The 25,062-nt window shown below is 44.7% G+C and overlaps 1 protein-coding gene across 3 annotated transcripts in view; it reads left to right on the forward strand.

The window, feature by feature from the left end:
- Window positions 1-19,815, forward strand: part of ankmy1 (ankyrin repeat and MYND domain containing 1) — a 93,753-nt gene extending 73,938 nt beyond the window's left edge. For 2 of the 3 annotated variants that reach the window (XM_043701790.1, XM_043701792.1), the window contains 3 exons: window positions 10,557-10,731; window positions 16,334-16,494; window positions 19,524-19,815. In XM_043701790.1, coding sequence (XP_043557725.1) covers window positions 10,557-10,731; window positions 16,334-16,494; window positions 19,524-19,624 — 437 coding nt within the window. In that variant the 3' untranslated portion in view covers window positions 19,625-19,815. The remainder of the gene's footprint in view (window positions 1-10,556; window positions 10,732-16,333; window positions 16,495-19,523) is intronic. The other variant, XM_043701791.1, reaches the window with a different exon arrangement.
- The last annotated feature ends 5,247 nt before the right edge of the window (window positions 19,816-25,062 follow it).

Genomic DNA, 25,062 nt, shown 5'->3' on the forward strand with positions numbered 1-25,062 from the left:
AGGGTTCAACTTACCAGTGCAGGACTGATCCTTGTGATGAACTACAGCGTCTAGTCTGTAGTACAACATTTGACAGTCACCTGTAAAAGGGTCAAAATGTTTTACACCAACCTGTCATAATCCTCAGCAGGCTTCCTGCAATGTTCACAAACTGTCCAAGTAGGTGAATTCTTTAGGGTTTCCAAAACCCACAACAGAAGATGTACCAAATATGCGGGAGGGAATACAATTTACCTGTAGTCCTTGCAGTGGGGAACTCTCACTTCGTATATAGTGCATTGTGTTGAGCATCCAAGCCCCTTCCCAACACAAGAAACGGTCACACCGGCAGCATGGAATGGGGTGGAGAGGACAATTCTTTTATCTTCCAAATTAGTGCTGGGTTTTGTACCTCGGATCCCACTTCCATTTGGAGTTGAAAACCTGGCCTAATAATGCCAGACTCAAAAAAGATAAACATCTAATTGGCTGTTCCCCTTCTTTCATCGGCAGCTGAATGGATGCTTTGAAATATTTGCGGAGCTACGGGAAGGCAGCAAGGGAATGGGGCTTTCAGACAAAGCAGCAGAGGTGCAATGTACCCACCCAGTGGCCCCCTTCTCCTGATTCTATGACGGGACCTAGTGGCTCTGAGGAACTCCTGGTTTACGTAGCTATGTATAACAGTGGCACTTTGTACACAGCTACCCCGACCACTCAAAGCAAGCCTCACCACAGTATTGTAGAGATTTGCAGGTAATGAGTGTGGGCTTTTAAAGTCTTGTAAGTAGGAGCAGCAAAGGTGCATCAAGAGACCTGTATTTACTGCAGTGACAGCCAGTTTTACGTGGCTTTGTTCTAAATGTCCGCTGGTGCCTCCCTATGCCTCGTGCAACCACCCCCTTCATTATATGGCAGGCACAAGGGATTTGGTATGTTTCTGATGACAAGAAGCTTCAATTTTGCAATGTGAGGTTTTTTTTTTGTGTGTGTTAGTCCATTAGGCAGGAGATTGCTTTTCTATTAGGGTCTTCTCATTCATCAGCGTCTCAGTCATTGAATGGCTGTAGATTTTGATTGCCTGCTCACAATTACATGCAGATAGACTCTGGCTCCTGACATCCACCATCATTCTCTTACTCAGCCCAGTTGCTTCTCTCATTATTGATCTGGAGCATTTTAAATTCACAATTTATTTTTCAGCCTGACGCGTGTATGCTTTTTTCTCTCTCTCTCTCTTTGTTTCGCTACGATCCATGAATTCAGTTTGTGAAAACAATGGAATTCTCCTTCACAATGTGGCAATAAGATTGGTACTGCAGGAGCTGTCACTTCTTAGTCACTTGAAGTGGTTGCTTCCTCATGGAATTGGGTTGGATGATGTGGATATTGTCCAAATTTTCCTGGAAGTCTCGGCATTTAAACTAAATGGACAAAGTGCTCAGTGGTTGGCACTGCTCTTTCACAGTGCCAGGGACTCGGGTTTGATTCCACCCTCGGGTGACTGTCTGTGTGGAGTTTGCACATTCTCCCTGTGTCTGCGTGGGTTTCCTCTGGGTGCTCCGTTTACCTTCTGTAGTCCAAAGGTGGATTTGCCAAGTTTAATTGCCCATTGTGTCCACGGATGTGCATTAGTCATGGGAAATACAGGTTATGGGCATAGGCAGGGGGATGAATCTGGTGGGATGCTCTTCAGAGAGTTAATGCAGACTTGATGGGCCAAATGGCCTACTTCCACGCTGTAGGGTTCTGTGATTCTTTGATTTGGCCGCCATACCCAACATTGTTACATCCAAGTTCTGAATCGCCTAAGCTGTGAATCACAAGCAATTTACAGCACAGCAAGAGCCCATTCAGACCAAACTGTCCATGCCAACCCATGCCAGATCAATTCATATTGAATCACACAGTGCTGCCTATTCCCCCACTGTCCTGTTTGTTCCATTGCTTCCAATATTTACCCAGTTTTATCTTAAATGTTCCAATAGTTTCTGCTTCAACTATAAACATTCCATGGGTTAACAAGGGGTTACAGAATTACATTTCCAGTTTCTCATGTCTTCAATGAGAACTGTCAACTGATGACCCAGGGATAATAGCTTTTCCTCCTCTCCAACGTACAAGACCATCATCGTTTAAAAATCTCCAATTCATGGCACAAGGTGAGTTGGTGAATCAGAGAGAGTTCACACAGATGATGGGATGGTGGCCTCCTTCTGAGCTGCAGCAATTCTGTGTTCCTGAAAAATCTCCCCTTTGCCTTAAAAATATTCGCAGCATCTTAAATCTGACCTCATGGCAATAGTTTTTCAACACATGACATTATCCTGGTAAATCTATTCTACACAATGTCTTTGCCTTGAATGACCATTCTAATAGCAGAATATCAAAAACACAGTGCTTGAACAATATGTCACAATTGATTAGATTAGATTACATTACATTACAGTGTGGAAACAGGCCCTTCGGCCCAACAAGTAGCATGGCCAATTCACCTGACCCGCACATCTTTGGATTATGGGAGGAAACCGGAGCACCCGGAGGAAACCCACGCAGACACGGGGAGAATGTGCAAACTCCACACAGTCAGTCGCCTGAGTCGGGAATTGAACCCAGGTCTCTGGCACTGTGAGGCAGCAGTGCTAACCACTGTGCCGTGAAAAATCATTATTTTATGACTCTTGTACTACTATTAAAATATTTTTATTGTCACTGACCATCTTATAACGTGTCATCCATCTGAACTTGCAGAGAATTATTTATCTGAACCCTTTGATTCATTAACTCTAATCTTTCTAATTAGAGTTAATTGCGTACTCTAATTGCGTTTACACAATTTCAGTCCTTCTTCCGTCCTCGCAATCCTCTACCTATCTCCCATCGCACTGATCCCCCAGTCTTTTCTAGTCTACTCTACTGTTTGCTAACTGTCCTGCTTTGATGTATGAACACACTTGCACCAAATCCAGTCACTTATATGAACCAAGCACTCACCCTTAGGGTGCACAAGTGTTAATCCTCTTCTATCTCCAGCAACATACCTTTCCCAAACTCTGCTGGGTCAGATGTGATTTGAACAGCCCCCTTTACAATTCTCCCTGCTAAAGTGTGTGCACATGAGTGACAAGGAAAGTACTTGCATTTGCTTACACCTTTTGTGACCTCAGGACATTTCAAATGCACTGGAGGTAATCGAGTCGTCTTTTTGGAAATGTCGGAGCTGTGTAATAGGGGAAAAGCATAATTTGCAACTAACACTGTCCCCCCCATCATGTTCGGGTTATTTTGTGGCTGTTGAGAGATAAATTTTGATCAGCGCACTGAGATGAAACCCCCTGTGTCTTCTTCGAAATGACACAATGGGATCTTCTGCATCCACCGAGAGGGTACCGGGAGCTTCTGTTTAAAGTTACAATTGAATGCGGGTACCTCAGGCAATGCGGCACTCCCTCACTGTTGCAGTGGAGTGTCTGTCTAGAGGTCTCAAAATGGGACCTGAACCTATAACCTTCCATCGGACCATAAGACATAGGAGCAGAAATTAGGCCATTCAGCCCATTGAGTTCTGCTCAGCCACTCAATCATGGCTGATAGTTTTTCGACCCCATTTTCCTGCTTTGTCCCCATAACTTTGACCACCTTGGCAATCAAGAACTTATCAATCTCGCTCTTAAATACATTCAATCTCCTGGTCTCCACAGCCTTCTACGGCAATGAATTTGACAGATTCGTCACTCTCTGGCTGAAAAGGTTTCTCCTTAACTCTGTTCTAAAGGGTCTTCCCATTGCCCTAAGGGTGTGTCCACAGGTCCTCAACTCTCCTGCCAATGGAAACATCTTCCCAAAGTCCACTCTGTTCAGGCCGTTCAGTATTCTGCAAGTTTCAATCAGATCCCCTCTCATCCTTCGACTATAGTCTCAGAGTTCTCAAGCGTTTCTCATATGTTGAGCCTTTTGTTCCAGTGACCATTCTCGTGAGCCTCCTCTGGGCCCACTCCAGGGCCAGTACATCCTTCCTGAGGTGTGGGTCCAATATTGCTCACAATGCTCCATCTCAGGAGACAAGTCCACTGCTTCCCTTTTGAGTCTTAATTTAAAATTGTAAGTTCACATAGCACTGAACTCTCACAAGGGTCAATCTCAACATAATTATTTCACACTATTCATCAGAGGATAAAGAGCAGCCTTGTCCAACTACATCACCAGACTAGGCCGATTTCCTTTCCAGTCTTTTCCCTCTCCTCAAGGTTAGAGATGAGCGTGGACACAAGGCTGAGTGACAGAGCAGGCATGGTCAAAATTGGCCTGAATGTCATGGGCAGCACAGGGCAGTGCCATTCAGCTGAGCCTAGGAGGAGGTATGTCAGGGTGCAAGAGTGTAAGTGAAACAGAAAGACTAGTATATCACTATTCCAAGGTTGTGTCCAGTGCTTTGAAACATTTTACATCAACATAGAGCTGTAGGGATCGAGCGTACCTTCCCCCCTCCCTCAACCCAAATGTCAATGGTGTTGCTTTAAGGTTGTTTTTAAAAAGTGCAGACGATGGTTCTCCATTTGAAAGGATTGTCCATTTCAATGGCTACTTCCTCAGCTGTACCTACCAGCCCTGCAAAGTGACTCAATCTTGAACAGGCTTTGACACTGCTCTGGGCAGAGCGAGGCTGCTCTGTCATGCGTAGCGCCTGCCAATTTAAAAATGTTGTTATGGGGCAGAGTTGACGTACTGCATCCCTCACGGTGTCCAGTGGGTGTCTCCTGTGTGTACAGTATATAAACATGCATGAGACCTCAATTGATACTATCAGAATATAATTCACACCCAATGAATACTTTGAAATTCCTGTGGAAACCTAGTAAGCAGAAGGCATTTCTTAACTATTTGTCTGATATTTTTACCTTTTCTTCCCATGGTGGCACCTCTTTCATTGTGTATATTTTCTGCCAGGCTCGTGCCAGTAGATTTTTTTCCTGTCTGGCAAATATGGCACATGGGTGCCAAGCAGATACTGCTGTATGAGTGATGACATGTTATATTCTTAGCTATGTCCACCTGCACATTAGGGTCAGTCAGTAGCAGTCTCGCCCTCTTCAGTATGTGACTTTGACCTTGAAGCTCTGCTCTACAGAGTGCAGTATAAGATTGAGACTGGCATTCCAGGGTGGGTGCTGCCCTCCCTCTCAGACCTGCTGCCTTGCAGGTAAAACCTCAAACTGAGACTCTTACTTCCCTCTTGGTTAGACCCTTCAGCACGGTGTTGGAGGCGAGCTGACAGGTTCTGTCCAGTGTCCTGGGCCAGTATTTATCCCGCAGCTGATAAAGGGATGGCCGTTTTGTTTATCTGACTGCTGTTTGTGGAGCCTTGCTGTCTGCTGTATTTCCTATATCACAGCAGCCACTTTGGAAAGTGCTCAACTGGCCGTCAATCAATTTGCTAGGTTGAGAGAGGCGCTATATTAATGCAGGGTCTGAAGGAAGCCTAGCAGGCGACCCAGTCTCCAGTCGTGGCACTGAGTAATGTGGGAGCCTGACTGAATGAAGCAGTCTCCCGGTTACAAAGTGTCTTGATCTTGGTGAAGGCATGGGCAGGGCGGTGAAATGGCAGCTTCCGTCTGATGGGTTTCACCCACCCGAATATTTCTGCAGTTTTCGGGACAACCCGTAACAGTGGGCACCTGCTGACCCTGGGTCAAGTCGGACAGGGAGGCACAGACCTGCTGACCCTGGGTCAAGTCGGACAGGGAGGCACAGTTGTACCGTTACAGCCTTTGGAAGGGATGGGCAGGAAGCCATTCATAGCCGTCTCATAAACATTCAGGGTGGGTCAGATTTCCCCGAGAGGGATCGGGCGTGAACCTACTTGCTCTGCATTAACGTGTCATGAAAAATGGTGAGAGCTCAGCCCCACTGGAGGAGGGTCAATTGCATAAACTTTGTTCGGTAAAATCATGAGGCCCATCTGGTCATAAAACCGATGAGACATCAATGAGATGCCAACCTGACCAGGTAGTCTTCACGCTCCAGTGAGCGTCTGGTTAGCTCACGTGGTCCGCAACACAGAATAACACCCACAGGATGCCTTCAAGTCCTAGACTGCTTTGAGGTCACCACAAAGGCACCAACCCCCAACCTCTGACGAGTCCTTCCCTGAAGTGGTGCTGACCCCCAGGTTAAAACCCCCACCAGTCATCTCCCTCCCCAGTGAGAAAGCAGCCATCTTTCACAAACCTTTCAAAAAAAATCAAGTTGTTATTTTTACACTAAAGCTTAAACTCTTTTTGTTTAAGGTGTGAAGCCTCTCCCTGTTGGTCAACTTGTGAGAAGTCTCAGTCTGGCTTTTTGTTGTTAAACACTTACAGTGTTGGCAGGAGCTGTGAGGCCTGACTGTGCCTTCTAAGCGAGGTAATGGCATTGGCTGATTCCAGTCAACTTGACCAGGGCAGACAAGTAGGGCTGAACCCAAAAGGCCACACTTCATGGTCGTCTCCTTGTCCCATGATGCCTTTGATTAAAAACCTGTCAGATGTGTACATGAGCTGCTGGGTGTTGGAGCACCCTTTATATTTGAAGGGTGAATACTAAACTGTGAGAGGTTATGCTGCTCTCAAACTATTATTGCTCCAACACAATGACATTAATTTCCCATGAGGGGCATCTGATGGAGATGCCTAATGTTCAGTCTTGAGTGTGAACATCCTCTGCAGTGCCAATCTTACAACGTTAATTCACACTCAGTAGATACTGGCACAGACCCTGGCAGAGTGCAGCTGGTCAATTATCTTCTTGTGGCACTGGAACCAGGTTCTCTTGAACTGCCCCGTGGGCACTAACTTCCTCACCCACCTCTGTCCAGGCTGACTTCGCCAGCTGAGGTGGCATTTTGTTGCCACTCACAGGGAACAGAACTTCCCTTGTCTCCCGGACAACCTTCAGGAGGTCACAGAATCACAGAGTTATGCAGCACAGAAACAGATGCTTTGGTCCAACTTGTCTGCACTGACCAGATGTCCTAACCTAATCTTGTCCCATTTGCCAGCACTTGGCCCATATTCCTCTAAATCCTTCCTATTCATATACCCATCCAGATGCCTTTTAAATGTTGTAATTGTACCAGCCTCCACCACTTCCCCTGGCAGCTCGTTCCATATATGCACCACCATCTGTCTGTTAAGATATCCCCTCAGGTCCCTTTTAAATCTTTTCCCTCTTACTATAAACCTATGCCTCTGGTTTTGAACACCCCACCCCTGGGAAAAAGCCCTTGTCCATGCCCCTTAAAGTTTTATAAACTTCTGTAAAGTCACCCCTCAGCCTCCAACACTCCAGGGAAAACAACCCCAACCTATTCAGCCTCTCTCTATAGCTCAAACCCTCCAACGGAATGCCTTAAAGTTTAAAAACATCTTTCCTGTAGCAGGGTCACTAGAATTGAATGCAGTTTTCCAAAAGTGGCCGAACCAATGTCCTGTACAGCTGCAATATGATGTCCCAACTCCGAAACTCAATGCAATGATCAATGAAGGCAAGTGTGCCAAGTGCCTTATTCACCCCCCTGTCTACCTGCAACTCCACTTTCAAGGAACTATGAACCTGCGCTCCTAGGTCTCTATTCAGCAACATGCCCGAGGACCCCCCATTAACTGTATAAGTCCTGCCCTATTGGTAACATGTGGCTGTGCTTTTTGCTTAGTCTCCAGGGATGGATGGGGGCGATGAGCAGAGGTGTGGTGGTGCTCCTATTGCAGAGAGTGAAGTGCGCTCTGGGTCCCTTATAAATATATCGGACAAATGGTGAAGCCTGGAAATTCCAAGTGTGGGACGACCTTCCTGTGCCCGCCTGCCACTCCACAATTTGGCATTTTACCCACTCATGAATACCAAGCTGAGAAGGATGCAGTGAACATGCCTCCCACTTTTCCATTTAGCTGTGTAATTAGCTCAAAATAAAAACAATATTTTACCTGAGGGGTTAATCTGCTCTCTTCCTTCTTGGTCCACCAAACCCCCCTGCCATAGCCACTGAAATGAGAAATGACAGGCAAAGCTATCCTTCATTATCTACCTTAACTGGGATCTTCTTGCAAATTTGAGCTGAAAGGTCAAAGGCCATCATTTGAATTGCTGCCCTCTTGAGAAACAAAAAGTGACACAGTGAGGATACATGTGTTAATTGTACTCCCAGCTCCGGAACAGCAGGCAAGCCCCAGGTAGTCGACGGAAGTGCTTCAGGGATACCCTCAAGGTCTCACTGGTGAAGTGCTGCATTCCCACAGACACCTGGGAATCACGGGCCCTAGGCCGTCCGAAGTGGAGGAGGAGCACCCAGGAAGGCATGGACCACCTTGAGACTTGCCATCGGGACAGAGGGGAAGCCGGGGGGAAACAGCGAAAGGAGCGCCCTGCCACACCACCCACCCCTTACCCATGACCATCACCTACCCCAAGTGTAACAGAGCTTGTGGTAGCCGCATCGTCCTGTATTGCCAGCTATGGACTCACCCTAACAGTGGAAGAGAGTCATCCTCATCTGTGAGGGACCGCCTATGATGATGATGTTAATTGTTTATCAAATGTGTGTTATTTGATGCAGCTGGAGGGCACTAAATCAAGTTTTATTTGAGTGCTTAGAATCAGACAATAGCTGCAGCATGGCAGGAAGTCATTCAGCCAGTTAAAGGAGAATGCTACTTTGTACCAATCTCCTGCTTTCTCCTCATCCCCGCGCACGTTATTTTCAGACAGAGATACCCGTTACGGAGAGGGGCAGGCACATCGGAGGATCTCCTTGTGGGTCTGCGCCAGGGCTTTACCCAAGATACCCATGAACTGGTCGAGGCACAGGCTATAGTAGGTCGGGGTGGGGGTGGAGTTGGGAGTGGGGGTGGAATCCCCTGTGTCCAAATGCCTGCCTTTGCTTAGGGACTAAGTCAACGCCAAGGTATCCTTGAGATAAAGCACAGAGTGCCTACCGGTACATCTCAGGCCTTTGACAACTGCTGAGCCCCATTGGAGGATCCTCAAACTCCAACAGATATTTTCATTTATAATTGTGAGTTACCTTTGCAATTGGATTTTTGCTACTGTGCCCTTAAGGGGATGTACACAACTTTTTCTTTAGACTAACCTAGTTAATTGTTTTGGCTTCACATAGTAGAGGCACTTAGTAAAACTGAGAGATGGCTGAGCTCGAAGGTATAAGATCAGAAACAGGCCATTCAAACCATCATGCTTGTGCTATCTCTATTATTTAGTCCGAATATCTTATCTAGTTCTAATCCCCTACTTTTCTCCCATATCCCTGCACACCCCTCATATCTAGAAAAGAATATCCTATGGCTCCTTGAGTGCTTCAATTGAACCTGGCTCCGCCACATCTCCAGGTAATCCATTCCATACCCTAACTACTTGCTGTGTGAAAAAAAACCTTTTCTTAAATCATCCTTGCTTCACCAAAACATCACCTTAAAGGTACCTTTTGCAAGCTGAAACACTCGACTTAATCTATCCAGCCCGCTCATGATTTTGAAAACCTCAGTCAAATCTCCTCTCCACCTTCTTCTCCCCCATCCCCTCGTGATCAATCCCCAAAGCCAAGGGAAATCACTTCCGCACTCTCTCCAGTGCATTCGCATCTTTTCTAACGCGTCATGTTTCACATTTGTAAATAAAGTGAAGACTGAGTAAAACTTGAGTCCAAAACCATCGCTCACCAACTGGCTTTTCAGTTCAGCTCAAGGACTCATGGTTGGGTGACTTGAGCCTGGGTTTTTTCAAACCTGCAGATTGTAGCAGAAAGAGTAAGGAAGAGGGTGTCTCAGTCCTGAGGGAGATTGGCCCTGGGAAATGCAGGGTTACGGGGTTAGGGTCAGGGGTTGGAATGCTCTTCGGAGGGTCAGTGCAGACCCAATGGGTTGAATGGTCTGTTTCTGTGCTGTAGGGATTCAATGACAGAAAGAAATTGTGCAATCGTTTCCAAGGGGTAAAGGAACAGCTCAGATGGTCCAAGGGTGGAGAGCAGCAGAACACACACCATTAATATACTTATTAGATTGGGAAAAGTTGTGAGAGAGAGATGTTGAAGATTTGGGGGATGGGAGTCAATGAAGGTAATGTGTGCTCTAATCTTGATGGATAGGCTTGAGCATTCAAATAAAAGAATCCACACAGTATGGAAGCTGGCCATTGAGTCCACACTGACCATCCAAACAGCAACCCATCCAGACCCAGGCGCTACCCCTGTGACCCTGCATTGCCCATGGCTAATCCACCCAGCCTACAGTTAGACTGTGGGAGGAAGCCAGAGCATCTGGAGGAAACCCATGCAAATGCAGGGAGAACATACAATTTCTGCACAGACAAGCATCCAAGCCTGGAATCAAACCTGGGTCCTTGCCACTGTGAGGCAGCAGTGCTAACCACTGAGCCACTACACTGCCAATGCTGTTAAATGAAAATGCAAGAGTCTGGTCCCTCTAGCTTTGGAGACTGCTCTAGTTTTAAATTGTCCTTATTTCAGGATTTGAGATCGGCAAGTGTTCCATTCTAATCCTTACTGGAAAATGTTCATGTTTTTACAGATCGGGAAATCGATTCAGCTTTGCCACCCCTGACTGAATCAGAGGCCCTGTCTTTCGCCAACATCAGTCTGACAGCAAAGGCCATCATTGAGCGCAATGCTCATGTCGCTGAGGGGAACCTGCCAATATTGGCAGCCTCCGAAAAAAAAAGCAAAGTCCAAGATACAGCTCCCAGGTAGGATGTGTGGGCCGGAGGTTGGCAAGGCTGAGGTGCCCAGATCTCCAAGTGTCCCGGGTTTCTGGAATCAATAGCATCAGACCTGGAGTCTGTTCTCTCCTGAAGGACTAGGACAGAGTCACTGGAGTGAAACACACTATAAATACAATACCAAATGAGTAGAGAGCACCACCCTGTGTCAGCTTCACTCAGTAAGCAGGGATCATACTTAGAAAGAGAGAGACACAGCGAGTAAATAGAGAGCAACACAGAGACAGGGATTCACTGAATGAGCAGAGAGTGATTCAATGAGAGGTTACAGAGTGAGGGACACACTAAGAGAGAGCAGAGAAGGACTCACAGAGAGAGCAGGAAGAGACAGAGGGAGAGAGACATGGCAGACAGGGACACAGAGAGAGAGACAGACAGACCGACAGAGGAGAGCAGAATGGAACAGAGAGGGAGAGCAGAGAAGGACACAGGGAGAGAGCAGAGAGGGACAGAGAGAAAGAGAACAGGGAGGGACACAGAGAGTGCAGAGAGGAACACAAGGAGTGGGAGCAGAGATGAACAGATAGCATAGCAGGTGAGGAGACTTGTGTCAGAGTTGGCAATCCCACAAATAGCCAGAGGAATCCTCTCCAGGATCATCATTTCTACCAAAGGTCAAGCAGCTTTCTGTGTAAGGTCAAAGTCTGAAGTCACAACGCTGATTAGCAAAGTTAAAGAATTAACTCCAGAAGAAAAGAAATGTGTACCTAGTGGAAGAGTGAGGGGGCATCAAGGTAACTAACTGATCAGAACAATATGGAAAGGACCCTTGCCATTGGATCTCTGAACTGTTCCACAACTCATTAAAGGTTGTGATGATATGCCCAAGTAGCGACATAGAAACATAGAGAATAGGAGCAGGTGTAGTCCTTTTAGTCCTTCGAGGCTGCTCTGCCATTCATTATGACCAAGGCTGATCGTCCAACTCAATAGTTTTTCCCTGTTTTTCCTCCATATCGTACCACCCCAAGGGCTATATACAATTCCTTTTTCAAAACAGACAATAATTTGGACTCAGCTGCATTCTATAGTAGCAAATTCCACAGGCTCATCACTCACTGGATGAAGACATTTCTCCACATCTCAGCCCTAAAGGATATACCCGTGTCCTCAAACTATGACTTTGGCTGTGTTGCAGTGATCACACCTGTCTCTGAAAACCTCCGATTCATTATTCTTGACTTTGCTCTTCTGCTCGCTGCTTGTCCCATGAAACTCTGTAAGAGAGAACAACAGCTAGGAACTACCACAGAATCTGGGCAAGGGGGAGAAGCAGGGCTCAGGATTAGTGTGATAAGGGGCAGGAGCCAGCTGGTATCTATGAGGCTGGCATGAGAGACATCAAACTGAAGGCAACATAATATCAGGCAAGTATGGCATAAATGGAACAGGATTGTTTGACCCGGCAGGAATCAGCTGAGCCTGAGTCGGGGGATGGGTATATGCAGAGATCAGAAAGGAGATTCATCATTTCACTGACAATTAATCTCCCCTGCTCCCCCTTTTGAAATATGAAGTCCTAATCTTTAATCACTTGTACCTCTGCTGACAATAAGACATAAAACTAATCAATATCCTTTCTTCCTTCACGTTTGTGCATGGAGTATTTAAGAAGGAGGGATTTTGAGTTTCAGCTAATTGAGTTGTGTTATTAATTCCTAGTTTTGTTTGTCTACTGCTACTACTAATAGGAAAAGTTAAGAGGGATATGGGCCAAGCACTGGAAAATGAGACAAGATTAATTTAGGATATCTGGTCAGCACAGAGAAGTGGACCAAAGGGTCTGTTTCCATGCTGTATATCTCTATGACTCTATCAGACCTGCACAACCTTGGACTGTGAAAGGAAACCCACATAGACACAGGGAAGGTGTGAAAACTCCATACAGTCACCCGAGGGTGGAATTGAACCTGGGTCTCTGGTGTTGTGAGGCAGTAATGGAGCAGATTTTGGAGCAAAATGGAGTTGGCTCAATCAAAAATTGTGCGAAACAGTGAAAAAGAAACATTGTTGTGTTGTATGTTTTAGCTGTTCACAGTTGCTAATGGGCAGATGCGTCTTTCCTGCCTAGTGTGCAGTGTTTAGCTTCAATAGCAATGAAATCTAATCTGTGTGAATTCTCCATAAAGTGAGCTCTCACGCCAGAATCTGCTGTACAGTTTTGCTGCAGCTTCAGAAATCACAGCAGACAGGATTTTGCTGTTTAACTGTCGCAGCTTTTACCAGGATCAGATGTTGTCTGGGCAAGGTACATCCCAGAATGGAGGTACTGTGTGTGTATAATCCCCGCAGTGCTGCCAGTACCTTACACTGAGTGAATCTCAGATTATTTTGCTGACAATTCCTCTCCGTATTGGATTAATCGGGAAAGAGATGTCAACACTGCCAGAATCTTACTAACGTCAGAGTGCCCCCTTACGTGAGGTTAGACACAGGATCCAGAGTTGAACCAGAGACAGCTTTGCAGTGGTGGGACCAGTCTCCATTGTCAGCTCCTCTCTGCAACTGCTGAACCGCTGGCTGTAGCTGGGTGCACCAGCCGTGCTGTGGGTTGGCTGCTCCTCTGCGTCAGTGGCCTACAGGTGTGGACTTTTCACAACCCTGCGGATAGCGCCTCCATTTTGAGACTGCCTCGCAGTCTCCTGCCCTATCTCAGAAGGAGCTGGCCAGGCATTGCAGCGGGCCCTCTGATTAGCTGTTTCATTCCCTGCCCTGCTCCCTGCTTCATCTGATGGATGCCTTCTTAACTGTGAATAGCAATGCCAACACCCCCCATCACCATCATCCGCCCCATCACCTTTCACCATCATCTCCCCCCTCCTCCACCACCACTGTCTCCCCACCTCCCTCCCCATGGCCAGTTTCAGATTCCAACCCAGAATCCAATTGGATGGCAGGATCCCATTGGGCTGGGTTGGTTGTTTGCAAAGGCCCCAAAAGCACAGCAGTTATCGGCCCTTATGAGCTCACTACCAGGTATCAGGGAGCCCCTGGACTAAGCCGTCCAGGTGGCTATCAGTATGAGCAGAGGGTGTGAGTTGGATTGGTCCTGTGAGAAATTAGGCTACACACATCCTACATCAGGATGGCTTTGCGGTTTGATCTCTGGTCCCTTTTGAATGAGAGGATTCAGAGTGGCAGTACAGATGCAAAAATTGGCGTTGAAGCTAAGATGGGGGAATGAGGGGAAGTCACCCAATTCCTCTTTGCCACCAACATAATGAGTGAGTCAGAAAAGAATCAGGATTGGCTTTGATGGGCCTCATTGCTGAATAGCACAATTATACACAATTTCTACAAATGAAGGGTGGATTCTTGGGCCAAGGATCAAAGTTACTGTTCAAGCAGTGACACTGACAATTTATTTGCAGGAGGGGAATACACACAAGGGTTCAATACCTGTTATATATCAGTTGAACTATTTAAAACCAGACCATTCCCCTTTTACAGCACATGACTGTAGTTGGCTTGGCTACATGTGGGGTGGTGCTGAGATGGAGAGGGAGAGCAATATTTTGGCTACATGCTTGAAATGCAACCAACCAGGAGCGAAAATATTTTTATTTCTTGAAGGTCCTTCTTGAGATTTTCTGCAGCACTATTTGATTTTCAGGGGCTACTATTTCACTCTGACTAACTCGTTTATGCAGTCATAACAGCACCTCCAGTGCTTCGATGTATTTAGTGTCACAAAGGAACAGCATCAGAACGATTTATCAATATATTCAGTTATCAACCCTCCATTGAACTTAAAGCCACTACACTGAGAGGGAAGCATTAATTTCTTAGATACCATTGCACTTAAATTGGCACAAGAAAATAGCACAAGCTTCCGACAGAAGTTTTCTTTCCAAAACAATTGACACGCAAATCTACACAAAGTCACCATCCTTATCATAGCTGCTATCGATTGGTCAGGTCATTACCAACGCCTTTGCAGATGCATGAAGGTGGAACATATTAACCAGGCAGTTACTACCCTATTTATTGAGTCTCAAATTTCAATCTCAGATTCAAAATTTAACAATTGATATGGAGTCTATTATAATGACAGAAGTTCATTTCACTCTAAACGGTAACATCTGAAATCATGCACACTTAAGCTAGAGATTCCATTTTGATTACTCCAGTGATTTCACATTTTCTGACTTCAGTTGACTGAGAATTCAGTTGTTATCCCTGAAATCATTCTCTTTCCTTCACAGCCTCTATCTTCTCTCTTCCCATTTGCAGTGTCCATCTCCCTCCCTTACATCTCTTCTGCCACTCTTTCCTGACACTTGTGGCCCTCCTTTTACCCCAGCCCTGCAGCCTCCTTCTTCAACCCTCCCTACCTCAACCACTTCCTTCCCCCACCCCTAACCAATGCAGGAGACAACACCACCTGAATATGGCAGACTGCAGCCCCAGCAAGACAGTCACTCACTCACATACCGTCACATACAATCACATTCTAAACCTCTCCCATGGCCACGACTGATAGTGAGCCTATACATAAGAAGATCTATAATCACTAGGAGCGGGAGTAGACAATTCTGCCCTTCAACCCTCCTCAACCATTTAATACCATCATGGCTAATCTCATCTCAGCCTCAATTCTTCCCTGCCCACGCTCTATAACTATTTAATCCATTACTAATTAAAAATCTATCTCCTCCTTACATTTACTCAATGTCCCAGCATCCCACTGTGGGGTACTGAATTCTCCAGATTAATTACCCTTTGAGAGAAGTAATTTCTCCTCTGTTTTAAATCTGTTACCCCTTATCCTAAACTATGACTTTTCATCTGAGATTGCCCCACCAGAGGGAACAAGATCCTTTCTACATGTACGTTGTCAATTTCTTTTAGGATCTAATATACCTCAAATAGATCTTCTGTCATTCTTCTGAACTCTCAGAGAGCACAGGCCTGAACTGCTCAATCTCTCCTCATAAGACAAACTCTTCATTTCTGGAATCAGTGGCAAATACAGGTGAGAAACAACCTGTGATTGGAGGATTGTGAGAGAGACGGGATTTCTGATTGGAGGTGCAGCTCCTCACTGACCCTGGGTCCAGTCCCAGAGAGCGGAGTGGGAGGAGGGCAGTGTCCTGGTTCTGACAGAGTGACCCCATTGATTGACTCTCCCCGGCCGTCATTGTTGATCTTGTAGGTGGATCCTTTGTATTTTGTACACTGCCACCCACCCTCAAGTGGAATATCACAAAATAGCTGATAAAAAGCCTGTTTCTCAAGAGGGAGAGGGTATCCCAATGAGCATTGTCTTTTGTTTTCACACATTCCCTTCCCTATCTCTGGTCTAGGACATCACATGTCACATCTTTGATCTTTGACTGCCACCTCACGCTCTTCCCAATAGTCATGGTGTTTGTCCCACTGAGCCTGATATCCTGGCAAGCGAGAGGTGTGCACAGGCATTTGCTGATGGGCTATTGCCCCAGGAAAATAGGCACAAGCCCTGCCTTGGCACACCCCAGTGGAAGAGGAACCCGGCCTGAACGGCAGCGCCCATTTGCAGATCCGGCCCTGACTAACCAGATTTCTGCTCTCCTGCCTGTTTTAACAGGAGGCAGCTATTCAAGTTCAAGTTCTGTTACGCCTGTGGGCGTTCGGTGGGCGTTCGGCTGATCACGTGCAGTCGGTGCAAGGAGGTGTACTACTGCAGCAAGGCCTGCAAGGTGACAGCGTGGAACGAATTTCACAAGGATGAATGCTACTTAACAAAAGGTGAGGGCACCCTATGTTTTTAATTCATTCCTGGGATGCGGCATTGTTTGCATTTCATGCCCATGCCCAGTTGCCCTTGAGAAGCAGTGTTGAACTGCCTTCTTCAACAACTGCTGTCAATGTCATTATGGACCAGACCAGACCCCCTGTAAGAAGGTAACTTGGACCCTAATGTTTCTTATTTTAAAGGCAAATGTGAAGTGCTGTGTTCCAAATGCAATTTGACTGGTCAACATTAAGCAAAACACAATTCAAATACTATAGTTAAAACACAACAAAAGAAAGAAGAATTTAGAAGTACGTAACTCTATTGGGAAACTTAACAAAATGACAGATACAGTAACTAGTACTAATTAACTGTTCCAATATTGTAACATTCCATAAGCACACCCTTCAGCAAATTCAGAAAACAGGTTTTGTCTCACATGCAATCCAGCAGCCTTGGCTGTAATTGAGAGCGGGAAAAATAGCTTCCAATTCTTCAAGCCCACAGCAGCAATTGCTGAAAGCTATAAGTCCTTGGTCTGTGAGAGCTTGACCACACCCATTCAGGCTACTTTTATTGTTCCAACTTTAAAAAATACAAGACTTCACAAGTTGCTTATCTTCTCATAGACTGTTCAGCACTTATACCCCAATCTCTATCTAAAAGAAACCAGGACAAAACATACCATCGTCACAATGTGCTGTACGCCACTAGGAAGGGAGTTCCAATAGACCCAGCAACATTGAAGGAATGGCAATATATATTTTCAATAAACATGTTCAGCCATTCACACTTTTGGTGTATGTAAGACATGATCCTGGACTTCCTTGGCTCTTACGATCACTACCACCATGCCATCATATCCTTGAAGAAATGGTGGTATACTTCCAGGTCCATTCAAGAATTCAGTTTCTTCATTTAGTTAATGAGATAAAGTCCATATTGTCTAGATGTATGGATGTGTCTACCTCATGCATATATTTCAATAACCTCCACATTTTTCATCGAATCCTTTTCACTCTCTTAAATGCTTACTGCTTTGAGATACACATCTTAAATGTACAGATATACCTTTAAGTATGTAGCCACTAACCACACACAAGACTAAACATTTCCCATCTGTTAATGCAGACTGTCAGAGTTAAACACTGCAGGCATGCTTGACATGGAGAAGTCTAATACAGCTGGTCAGTTGCAGGCATCCACTGTATTAGATTGTTTTGCAATGCCTCAGGCCAGTTGCTACACTGCCAGCTTGTAATCAAACGTTAACTTCAATATTGTCAATTTGCCTGCCTCTTTAAACTCCCAATTGCCTAAATTGTTCTTCAAGTTCCACTAATTGAATGCGTGAGGTGCATTTCGCTTTGTCTCCCCGTGTGGCCGAGGGGTAAACCTGTACCAATCAGATTATCATTCCACTTGATAGACGGAGCTCCCTTTCGTCTTCTGTTGCAGTTAGATCTGTTTTAATGAAGTGCTTCGATGAGGTCGAAGAGTGAAGCTACCTTCTCAGTCGTTAATTGAAGGCTGCCAGAAACAACATGAACAATTTAGCTTGGACACGTTCCCGAAAGCTAGTGCTAGAATACCATAATCTGTCAGTCTTTATATAGTCCTAAACACATTAGGACAGGGAGAAGACCATCCAGTCTATTGGATCTCTGCTGGTGCTTTATAGAGCAACCCATTCAATCCCATTTCTCCTTCTATTTCCAGAGCCCTGCACATTGATTTTCTTCAAATGCTCTCCCAATTCCTTCGTGAAACCATTGATTGTTTCTGTAAGGAACATCTGACTGACTTGTGTCATTTAAAAATCTTGTCATGGAACTGTTGTGTGAAGCAGCTTGTATAAAATGAAAAAGTAAGTGGTTTTTCCTGCCATTGGCACCGCAAATGTCCACTGGAGTGGTCTCCTCCTCACTTACTTCAATGGCGGATTAGGGAAAAGCCCAGAAATCTTCTATCTGTGTGGAGTTTACACATTCTCCCCGTGTCTGTGTGGGTTTCCTCCAGGTGCTCCGGTTTCCTCCCACAGTCCGAAGATGTGCAGGTCAGGTGAATTGGCCATGCTAAATTGCCCATGGTGTTCAGGGATGTATAGGTTAGGTGCATTAGTCAGGGGTAAATGTAGAGTAATGGGGAATAGATCTGGGTGGGTTACTCTTTGGAGGGTCAGTGTGGACTTGTGGGGCCGAATGGCCTGTTTCCACACTCTAGGGATTCTAAAAAAGAACAGTTTTTGGGGGCAACATTTGAGAACAAATGCAAACAATGCTCTGTCATGCTATTAGCCAATATAAAGATTTAATGGTGCATAAAGGTAAGATATCATATTGTGCATTACTTAAGCACAAAGAACATTTGAAGCAGGCATTGGAAAGTAAAATGTAATCTAAAAGAATGTTTGGAAAGCAGAACAAGGAGTGGGCAATTGTTGCGGTGCATGTGTGTATTATTCAAAATGTGAATGGATTGCAGAATTCGATCCTGGGGAATGGGCTTTGTGGGAAAGGTGACTTGAGGGATGGACTTCAGTGGGAGATTTAGGATACTAGAGGAATAGGTTTGATGGAAGAGTTAGCAGACTGGAAGAGTAAGCATTGGTAGGAGAGCTAAAGAAATATAAGCTTCAATGAAAAATTTGGGAAACTGGAAGAATAATGCTTTGATGAGAAAACTCAGGTTACAGGAAAACAGAAGTAGTACTGATGTGGGAATTTAAGGGATGATTTAAAATTGAAAAGAATAGGCTTTAACAGGAGAGTGAGGGTACTAAAGAACAAGCTTTGATAACGGAGGCAGACTGAGGCAGAATTGTTAGAGTAGTAGAAAAATGAACTTCAATGGAAAAATTAGGGTCTTGTAGGCTGGAGATTTGAAGGGAGGGTGAGGGCACTGGCTTGAATGGGCTGTGGTGGCAGGTTCAGATACCAGAGCATTGAGGTTCAAAAAGCCAAAATGGCCATAACTTATTCTAAACATGTTGTAATTGTTGATGTAATCTCTCTGTCTCCCTGTCTCTCTCTCTCTCTTTCAGGTCGCCCCTCAAGCAAAAAAGATGGTTTTTATGGGGATGCTGGATTGCGAAGTGGTTCATCATCACCATCTGTAGAACTGGACAACTACAGCTATATTTAAACTGATACCCAGTCAATTCTTTTGTTCATGTTGATTCTCACTGTTTTTTTTGTTGGAGTGTGAGGCATCTTCCCTATTTTTCTATCAGTGCAGGGAACTAAATACTTTTGTGAAAAGTGCCAACATTAAGCAACCCTGGGCCAGAATTCACACAGACCCTTTTTGCACTGCCAGGATAGATGTGATTTTTTTTTTAAAAAGTTTATTCTATCTTCGAGACCGTTTATCAAGCACTCTCACAGAACAATGTTACATTTCCCCAAAGTGGGGGGCATCAGAATAAAATGTTAAAATTTCTGCCATTGAGCTAAACCACTCTGAACAACTGAAATTACATGATCATCAGAATTATACAGATGTAAATCAGCTTTGTGTGCTGAAGCAAGAAAAGATAACTTGACGTTTCAGTAATCACCCACACTCGTCATTGCTGTTTTAAATTTAGCAGAGCTCATCACCAGGTTAGTCTTGTGGTTTCCACTCTGAGGGGAGAGGTATCAAATTGACTAGAATGCCGAAAAACACAGCAGGAAGTGTTAAAGCCAGGGAGAGGGATGGCTCCAATACTGTGTCAGAAGATATGTGGAGAGAGTAGCAAAATAAGCTCAAATGCAATTAAGATGACTCACTGAGTCAGGTTGTGCACTGTGTTTGTTACTTTTATATAGCTTGAGAATAAACTATTTTGATGGAAATAAATGAATCTGATCTAATGTTACTCTGTTTGAACACATTATTGTGAAATAAAGCAACGGTTTGGTTTCAGTGTTACCTCATCTAGTAGTAACCCGGGCTGCTCCTGGAGAGATTGAAGAAATGCATGTATGAAAGAAATGAACATTCTCTACACGGTAATCACAAACATGTAATGGTGCTGAAAGAGACCATTTTGTCCATCGTCAAGAAAGCATGCCAATACCTATATGTCCTCAGGAGGCTAAGGAAATGTGGCTTGTTCACAATGACCCATACTAGTTTTTATAAATGCACCAGCGAAAGCATCCTTCTGAATGCATCACAGCTTGGTATGGCAAGTGTCCTGCCCAAGGCCACAAGAAATTACAGAGAGTTGTAAACACAGCTCAGACCATCATGAACACCAGCAGCCCATCAATTGATTCCGTCTACACTTCCCACAGCCTCAGGAAAGCAGCCAATATAATCAAAGACTCCTCCCACCCTGGTTATACTCTCTTCCACCCTCTTCCATCAGGTAAAGGATACAAAAGTTTGAAAACACATACCAATAGATTCAAGAACAGTTATTTCCCCCCAGTATCAGATGTTTGAATAAACCTCTTGATCTTTCTCTGTACCTTCTCTGTAGCTGTAACACTGTATTGTGCATTCTTTTCTATTACCTTACTTACATAAGGGATGATTTGCCTGGACAACACACAAAACAATACTTTTCACTGTATCTCAGTACATGTGACAATAATAAATCAAATCATGTCTGTTTCAGCTCTCCAAATGAGAATCATGATCTATTACCATTTTCCAACCTAATTCACACACCCTTGCACATTATGTTCATCATTTTTTTAAAAATCAAATAATCATTAATGCACTCTCTAATGCTTCAGTTGATTCATCCTCCACCTCATTTTTAGGCAGTACATTCCAGGTCTGAACAACTCATTCTTTATTTTTTTTTCTCTCATGTCACAATTGCTTCTTTTGCAATTCATTTTGAATCTGTGGCCTCTCATTCTTGTTCCTTTTACAAATGGGAACCATTTTTTTCCTATCTATTCTGTCCAAACTGATCATAATTTTGAGAATGTGTATCAGACCTCCTCTTAGATTTCTTGTCTCAAAAGAGAGCAGTTCCAATCTCTCCAATCTGTCCTCAGAACTGAGGTGTCTCATCCCTAGAACCATCCTTATGAATCTCTGCTGCATTGACATCCAATGACCTCACATCCTTCTTATAGTGTGGTACCCAGAAATGAGAACAATATTCCTAGCTGTTAAGTCCCTGTGTTGTGCTCTCAGCCAGTATTATGAGTCAGTAAATCACTCAGGCTGCTTAACACAACAAATTACCCCATGGTCCTCTGGAGGAACCATGGAAAGATCTGAACTGAGAATAAGTTAACTAAATTACCATAATATTCCTTCATCAAACACTCACTTGCTGAATTCAATAGACAGAGAAAGGGTCCAAAGTTCCTTCCACACTGTGCAATTTAGGAGTAGAAGATCAGGTTTCAGTGTTGGTTAACATATTGCATTTTTCAAAATGCAGTTATACCCAGCAAGCAAAGATAAAGTTCATTGTAGTCTCAGCTCCTTATTCGAGAGTTTAAGATGACAGTCACCATACCTCAGGTGAGCTGGAGAGGGCAGGGCCCCCATGGTAATCTCAGCCCATCTAGGAGTTGAACCCATGCTGTTGGCATTGCTCAACCATTCACGCCCCAAACCACTTGTTGATTTCATTCTATTTCAATTTAAACTCCACCAGCCGACATGGTGGGATGTGAACCCATGACCCCTGAGTCTTGCGATATCTAAACCGGTGACATCACCACTATGCCATCGTCTCCTCCTGACATCCCATGACAGAGACAGTGTTGGTTAGATGTAGTGTACACTGTTCCAGGCAGGATCAGGTTAGATCCAGGGTACAACTTGATCCATCTTCCACAAGCAAAGATTCTGAGGTCAGGTCCAATACAAGTTGGATCCAAAATAAAGGTCCTTCTGCACTGCTCCAGAAACACACTCAGATCAAGTTAGATGTAACATAAAACTTTCTCTCTACACTATCTGAACCAACAATCCCAAGAGAAGTATAACACAGGTTAGATACAGAGTAAAGGTGGCATACTATACTGATATTTTTTCCAAAGCAGGTACAATGTTAGTCAGATTCACAGGAAAGCTCTAATACTTTTAGGTGAGATGCAATGGAAATTCGAGAGACTCCTCTGCAATTAGTCACACACCCTGTATGTTTATATTTACATGTGGAGCACTGGCTTATTGCTTCTTTAATACTGCTGTTGAATTGGTATTAATATGGCAACGAGCAAAGTTCCACTTTCCTGGTGACAGTATAGCTAAACAGTCAGCACCACTTCCATCCAAGTGGATACCTGTGACAATTTAGGAGTAGAAGATCACTTTGGGATCTGCCATGGCCAGTTGACCTCACCACAGTCTTGGTCCAAACATGGACAAAAGATGCTGAGCTTCAGAGGTGAGTGAGAGTGATTGCCCTTCGCAGCAAGATGGCATTTGACTGGGTCAATGAGAATTAAAACTCTGCCGTGGCTGGAGTTATACATAGGACAAAGGAAGAAACTTCTGTTTTCTGGAGGTCAATCATATCTATCCTTGGGCACTACAGCAGGAATTCCTAATGGTAGAGTCCTCGGCCTAACCATTTTCAGCTGTTTTATCTATGACTTCATTCCAGCATGAGGTCAGATGTTCACTGATGATTGCATAACGTTCACAATTCCTCAGATACCGATGTTGACCAGGTCCAGATGGAGAAAGACCTGGACAGTATCCAGGCTGAAAAGTAGCATGAACAACACTGTACAAGTGCTAATCAGTGACCATCTCAAATGAGAGAACTAACCGTCATCCCTCGAGATTTTGTGGCATTACCATTGCTGAATTCACCATTATCAATATCCTGGAGAGTTAACATTGACAAGAAACTGGAAAAGTCAGTGACTTATGGAGTACAAGTTCAGGTGAAAGGCTGGGAACTCTGTATCGAGTAATTCACCTTGTGTCCAGCATTCCCTCGAATTTTCTTTGCAGCTGCGCAGGCTTCCTATGTCTGTGTAAGGCAACGATTTCTGAAAAAGGAGTTAATGCCTCGGGTTGACGTGCTGATGTTGATCGCCACATGCAAAACCCTTGGAGTAGCTGCACACACGCAATTTAGATAGAATGTTGCTTGTTTCCCTATTTCCTGTCCACCGTCTACAAGTCACAGTCGGGTGTGTGGTGGTATACTGACTATTTGACTGAAAGAGTACCGACCTAAATAAAGTCAAGCTCAACATCATCAAGGACAAAGCAGTTTGCTTGATTGATAGCTCACAAAACATTCTCAATAATCCTAATGTACAGTGGTTGCTGGGGGTCTTGTCTACAAGATGTACTGCAGTAACTCACCAAGTCTCATTCAGCAACTTTTTCAAACCTGTGGTCAAAACTATCTAGGAGGGCAATGGCAACAGATACATGTTTTAAAAAACCCATCATGTATAGGTTCCTCTCCAAGCCACACATCATCCTGACTTGGAAATATTTTGCCACACCTTCACTGTGGCTGAGACAAAATTCTGGATCGATATTCCGAACAGCAGAGCGGGCATGACTACATCCCAAAGTCCCACATCAAAGCCAGAAGGGAGCTCACCACTGTTAGCGCAGATGAAATGATATCAGTCCGAGCCCAGAGTGCGGTTCAACAATCGGTAACGTTTATTGCTACAGTAACGCCGGCGGAGACCAACCGAGGTCCGAATCTCGGCTGCTCTGCTGTTCCCGCTGCCCTGCTACATATTATATACTTTTAGTTGTCAGGATGTGTGGAATTTGAGGATGAATGGGATGATAGTTCCCCATCATCACTGGAGTAGGTGCAAATACTATGTTTCCTGCCGTCCCAGGAGAGTTGCAGGGCACGCACAATAGGGTGCTAATTGGTTTATGTAAAACGGGTCCGGGTATTATCTGCTTGTGAGGGCAGGGGCTAGCACCCCCCTTTGTTCCCTTGGGGTGTTGGTGTGTATTGGTCTGTCCGTTCCTGTCTGGTGGATGCCTGTCCTTTGTGTCAGGGTGGTTCCATATCAATGGGTATGGGTGTGTTTCAGTCAGTCTCTTGATGTGATTAGGAGATGGGTTTCCATATTAATTAATTCCGGAGTTTTGGTCTATGAGTCATGGGTAGTGTTGGTCTAGTGAGGATTTGATCTGTCCTCTGTCTCCTATCTCCCGGTCAAGTGGGCGGACCAGCAGCTGCTGAGTTCTGTGGGTTTAAAGCTGCGACTGCTGTTTAAAACACAAAATGAATTCTTATAGTTTCCTGATGTAGGCATAGTCCCGTGGCAAAAGCAGGGCGGCTCTGATGCCCGCTTGCACCACCACTTTCGAAAGAGTAATTATTTGGCAATAACTGTTGGACCAGCCTGCAATTCTCATATCGCATAAATCAATAGAAGAAAGCAAATTGCTTGAACCAGTGTTAAAAGTTCAGTCTTACTCTATCTGTCTACAGTGTCTAGTTTATGCAGAATCCCAACAGTACAGATAGAGACCATTCAGCCCAATGAGTCTGTATCACCTCTCCAAAGAGCAGTCCAACCAGACCCACCCCATCCCTGTTAACTTCATTTACTATGACTAACCTATCCAGCCTGCATATCCCTGGATACTATGGGCAATTTTTAGCATGACCAATCTTT

This window comes from Chiloscyllium plagiosum, chromosome 13, assembly GCF_004010195.1.
Source record: "Chiloscyllium plagiosum isolate BGI_BamShark_2017 chromosome 13, ASM401019v2, whole genome shotgun sequence".
Lineage (NCBI taxonomy): Eukaryota > Metazoa > Chordata > Chondrichthyes > Orectolobiformes > Hemiscylliidae > Chiloscyllium > Chiloscyllium plagiosum.